The sequence below is a fragment of the Cynoglossus semilaevis genome, chromosome 12, assembly GCF_000523025.1.
Source record: "Cynoglossus semilaevis isolate Cse_v1.0 chromosome 12, Cse_v1.0, whole genome shotgun sequence".
In the NCBI taxonomy this organism is placed as follows: Eukaryota; Metazoa; Chordata; class Actinopteri; order Pleuronectiformes; family Cynoglossidae; genus Cynoglossus; species Cynoglossus semilaevis.
In genome coordinates, this window is record NC_024318.1 from 5,450,169 (window position 1) to 5,455,335 (window position 5,167).

The 5,167-nt window shown below is 49.2% G+C and overlaps 1 protein-coding gene across 1 annotated transcript in view; it reads right to left on the reverse strand.

The window, feature by feature from the left end:
- Positions 1-1,521: 1,521 nt before the first annotated feature.
- The window catches only part of arid5b (AT-rich interaction domain 5B), a 27,047-nt gene continuing 23,401 nt past the window's right edge, over positions 1,522-5,167 (reverse strand). The window contains exon 11 of the mRNA XM_025061011.1: positions 1,522-5,118. Within this exon, the coding sequence (XP_024916779.1) occupies positions 4,153-5,118 (966 nt within the window). The 3' untranslated portion in view covers positions 1,522-4,152. The remainder of the gene's footprint in view (positions 5,119-5,167) is intronic.

Consider the following 5,167-nt stretch of genomic DNA (forward strand, 5'->3'; position numbering starts at 1 on the left):
GAATTCCTGCACGGTTACCTCCCGTTCATCCTCCAGGTCCAAAACTGGCCGTCCGTCCCTGGATGCCAAGTTTTCTGCCATCATCCAGCAGCTCCAGAGGAACGGCACCACGGGGGCTGGAGCCCTGGCTCGAAGAAATGCCCCCCTGGCTGTGCTGCACACGCAACCCCACGGTCAGGCTGCAGGTCCTCCTCCTCCTCCTCCTCCTCCTCCTCCTCCTCAACAGCAGCAGCAGCTGGAGCTCCAGAACCAACAGATCCAAACAACGGAACCCCGTGTTGAACATGCTTCAAAAGGAGCAGGTTCTGGTCCAAGTCCAGCTCCAGGTCCTGTTCCTGCACCAAGGAGCAGACTGAGGAAGTCTTTCAGGGACAGGATGAACCTGAAAGTTCTGTGAACTTCCCTGTCGACCCAGTCCGTCCTACTGCCATCCGACTAAACCACTAAATCACTGTTGACCTGCACCGATGCTAACCCTAACACTAACCGTCAACAATGAACTTTAACTCGTACATCAGTAGGATCTGATGTCACCGTCAACCAAGAACTTTAACTCGTACATCAATAGGAATTAGATGATCAGTTAAAAAGCACTGACCCTGGTCCAGTTCATGGTTCTGAATCCAGTCAACTTCAGGGTCATGGGCCTGTTTATTACCGTTGTTCTGCTGTAGGTCTGAGCCTCAAACCTCAGAGCAGACCTTCTTCTCTGACCAGGTCCTGACCGCTGGACATCACTGTCAACTGGACTTGTGAAAAGTGAACTGGACTCAAAATGTGATCTGTTGGGATTGGACCCTGTCACAGTCTTTGGTTGAGGAGTCAGAGCCGTCGACCCCCAGCTTCAAACAGAATCAATCTGTCCGTTTGACTGTAATGGAAAGACCAGTTTCTCTGCTCTGCCTGTGGAGCTTTGACAGAAACCACTGACACTGGACGGGATCCACTGACCACTGGTACACCACTCGTTCCTTTGGAACTGTTTACTTGTTCCACTTAACTGTGACCACCAGCTCCAATGTGACTCCTTCGTTTCCAAGAGGTCTTAAACACGACGCAACCTTGGTTTTCTCTGCTCTCGCAATGTAATTTAACACGGCGGCCAAAGAGATGCTAACAACGATCCATCTGAGTGACTGGGACAATAGAGGTCCTTGTGTTTTTAACCAATCCTATACTTAGTGAAGCACCCAATGGTCATGTGTTGACTGATGACCTAGAGCTAACGACATATTAGCTGCAGAGAGTTCCCTGGTCCTGAGAAGAGCAGAGATGAAGATCATCTTCATCACTCTGGGTTTCCTCTAGAGCCGGGGTGTCAAACTCACTTAGGTTCAGGAGCCACAGACAGTCTGTGGGCCGCACCAGTGCAATCATAACATCATTTGTGTTCCTGCAAATAAGAAGTATATAAGATAAATATTCATATTTAATTAAATATAATTTGACAAAACATCACAAACTTTTTTTTTTTTTCCACATTCAAAATTCATTTCAAGTGGGCCGGATCGAACCAACTAGCATTCAAAATTCATTTCAAGGGGCCGGATCGAACCAACTAGCGGGCCAGTTTTGGCCCGCGAGCCGTATGTTTGACACCCCGGCTCTGGAGCTAAACTCTGGAGCTGTGATTGGTGGATTGATTCAGGCTGTTGTCTCTGTCCGGTTGTTCAGTCCCATGCTGACGACTGTTAATTCCACAGCTGTTGTTCATGAGACACAGGTGAGGGAAGCCAGGTGTTTAGATAGTAAAATATTTTAATTAAATATACAGGAAGTCATGTACAAAATGTCGGTCTCTGTATCTTGTTCTTGTTCCAGCTGAGTGATTGGTAAACAGATGTTTGTCGTATAAAAAACACTTTCATTGGATGAAAACAAACGAAACAACAGTTCAAAAGCATAAAGACATGGAGAGGTTCTTTTACGTAGTGTTTGAGTCGTACAGGCGCAGAGGAAACAAGCACACAGTCTGATTGTGCAACAACCTTTATACTGTTGTTATGTACATATGATAACAATCGCACAGTACTATCTACAGTGGTGTTTATTTACACATGAATAAGAAGGTGTTGGTGTCACCCATCCACCCCCTCTGGTGGCGGCGGTGGTTCCTCCGACACACACACACACACAAATGTACAGTACTTCTTCAGAAGTCTTTACACCTGGACCGTTACAGCAGAAAGGTGGTTCCCACTGTTCCTCACTACAGTTCTAGTGGTTGTATGAAGCAGAGCAGGTGTCGTCGCCGTACCTCAGGCTGTAAATGTGTGAGCGTTACAGTCTGGTACCGTTACAGTCTGGTACCGTTACAGTCTGGTACCGTTCAGTCTCCACTATCCACAGCCCCAGGTGTCCAGGACTGGGCTCTGGTCGCGGTGTGTGAGTGACTGCTGCGCGTGAGTAAAGTCTGCTACAGAAACGAAACCTTAACCTTACGTGTCGTGCTAACGCTAACGCTAACCCAGGACTGTGGAAGGCACAGAGATTTTACTAACATTTTTACAGTGTGGCTTTAAGGAGAGGTTTGAAAGTCATGAAGAAGAAGAAGGAAAAAAAGAAATGATGTGATTTCCTCTGGATTTGCAGCATCATGCTGTCCTACACACACACACACACGGTCAGACACACACACACACACCTGCTGCTGCACACTTTGCATTATAGGAAGAAAATAGTTTGAATTTTAAAAAGTAACTTTTTCATTTTCTTGTCTCACTTTCAGAGTGAGTCAAAAAGAAAGTACAGTACATCTGTCATACACGGCAAATACTGTAAATACTGCACTGCATATTGGTTCAAGCCGTGGTTCTCAAATGTTGGGATCCAAAAAGCAGACTGCAGCCAAACAACGTTTAGTTCCTGAAACTGTTTCTAGACTTGATTTTTTACTTTTTAGGAATGCACTTTCAAGTGTAGTACTACTACTTCTCAACACTAGGTGGCGTGTTTGAGGTGTCTTGAAAAATTGTCAGGAAAAATAATAGAAGTACAACACTAACCAATTCTTTCCTCCTATGACTTTGGTGTGGGTTTTTAGTCACTAATCTGGAGGTCAATCTGAACCAGATTAAGATTACAGGAGCAGACCAGCAGTCAGCACCTGGTTCACCGGCTTTGGCTGATCACTGATTGTTCACCCAAAATAAGAAAAGGAGCAGCGCTAGAACCATTTAGCACGCTGCATGTAATCAGAATGCTAGCATCTAGCATGTCAGCGCCGCCTGCTGGTATATACTGCAGCAGAAGGGGCCTATCAGAGGTGCCGTAGCACTCGGGCTACTAGCAGCATGTTAGTGCTGCACTACTAAGTACTATTTAGCAGCATGATAGCGGTGACCTAGTACATAGTGTATTAGCAGCATGTTAGCGGTGCACTTGTACCTAGCACCTAAGCGGTGTGCTAGTACTGTGCTTGTATGTAGTGTTTGGCTAAAAAGGTGGGTCTTCACCAAGGTAACTATGCTAACACCCTCAGCCTCTCTTCTTTGGTATTTACCAGCAGATCTAAATATGGAGCTGCAATACTGCCACCTACTGGCTATAGTTTCCACTGTGAAATAGTTCATGTAGAGGACTTCATACCGACTGTCAACAGAGAGGGAGAAAAAAAAGAGAAGAAAACACTGAGCCAAAGGTGATGGTTCTGGTTGAAGGGTTAGTGAATCTGTCTTAAAAATGTGCCTGAACAGAACACCAAGGACCTGAACACGAGAGAAGCACCGGTCGAGGTCCAGACTGGTCCGGACCTGACGGTGTCAGCGTTGATGGACGACTGTCGCCGTAGTGTTTTCAGCCACAACAGTTCAGTAAACAAACAGACGTTCTCTGCTGCTCTTCACTTTTCACAGGTCCAGAGCAACCATGTGACTCACACGGACAAACTGAAGTGTGAGTCGCGTTCACATGAGCACTGTGCAAATAAGGAGACAACGACAACACAAACAGTGAGTGGTCATAACAAAAACAAGGAACAGTGCAAAGTAGAGAAACAAATGAATGTACAAATAAAAATTGATTTCTTTCTTTCTTTTTTTTTTCAGTCTTCAACTGACGTGTTTGTGTCACTGCTTCGATGCTCAGGTCAGTGTTTACAAATTCTGGCTTACATCGCCACCTATGGACCAATGGTCCCCGTTTCCAGTTCCCTCACAGTCTGGTGCTGGGGTGGACAGAGGACAGCTGAGGAGGGGGCAGCGTGGACAGAGGGTACAGATGATGTAACAGGTCTCCATACAGAGCCGCTCCCCCAGGGTGCCTGTAGAAGTGCTGAGGACTGGAGCTGGAGGCCAGCAGCTGCCTGTGGAGGAACATGGGGTGGAAGGCCAGAGGAGGAACCAGAGGAGAAACGGCCGATTGACTCTTTAAGTACTGCAGCCCTGGGTGCTGCTGCAGCCCGTCCTGGGCACCTGCCGACACCAGGCTCCCCGGGGGGTACATGCCGCCGTAGAGGTGGGCCGGAGTGAAGGTGGCGCTAGAGTGACCGTCGGGGAGGTGAACAGCATGGGTGGGCTCCGCTGGTTTCAGGTCCTCGGGGTCGGTGTGTCGGACGGAACCGGCCGGATGGATGGGCGTCACCACACGGACCTTTCGCTCTGGAACTTCCTCGTTGTCCAGCTCGACGACGCTCCGTTTGCTGGGTCGGACGGGAACGATGAGCGATGGATCGCTTGAGGCGTTCGGGCTGGGAAATGATGAGGGAGACTCCGCGGAGCTCTGTTTTGGGGAGTGGGTGGTCATGGGAGGAACTCTGCAGGCCTTGGGCTGGATGACAGGATAGGGGAGGTTACAAAAGGAGGGCTTGGAGAAGGAGGTGACCCTCTGAGAGAGAGGTTTGGAGACTGTGAAGTCTCTGGGCTCATCCTCAGCCTCTTGGCTGCCCCCTGCTGGAGTTGGAGTCCTGTCACTGAAGTGGGACCTGAAGGTCAGACCTTCCTGCTCCCCAGGGGCGCAGACAAAGCCCTGACTCTCTTCACAGTCTCTGTTGAAGTGTTCCCTCCTCTCCCCGTTGACAAAGTCCGGGCTCAGACAGTTTTCCGTCTGTCGGTACAGACTGTGGAGGTGAGGTGAGGAGTAGCAGTCGGCCGTGTAGCCGCGAGGCTGCGCAGCGGCGGGGAACCGCAGGCGCGTCTCCCCCCCACCCCCCCCCCCGCCCCGGGCCCGC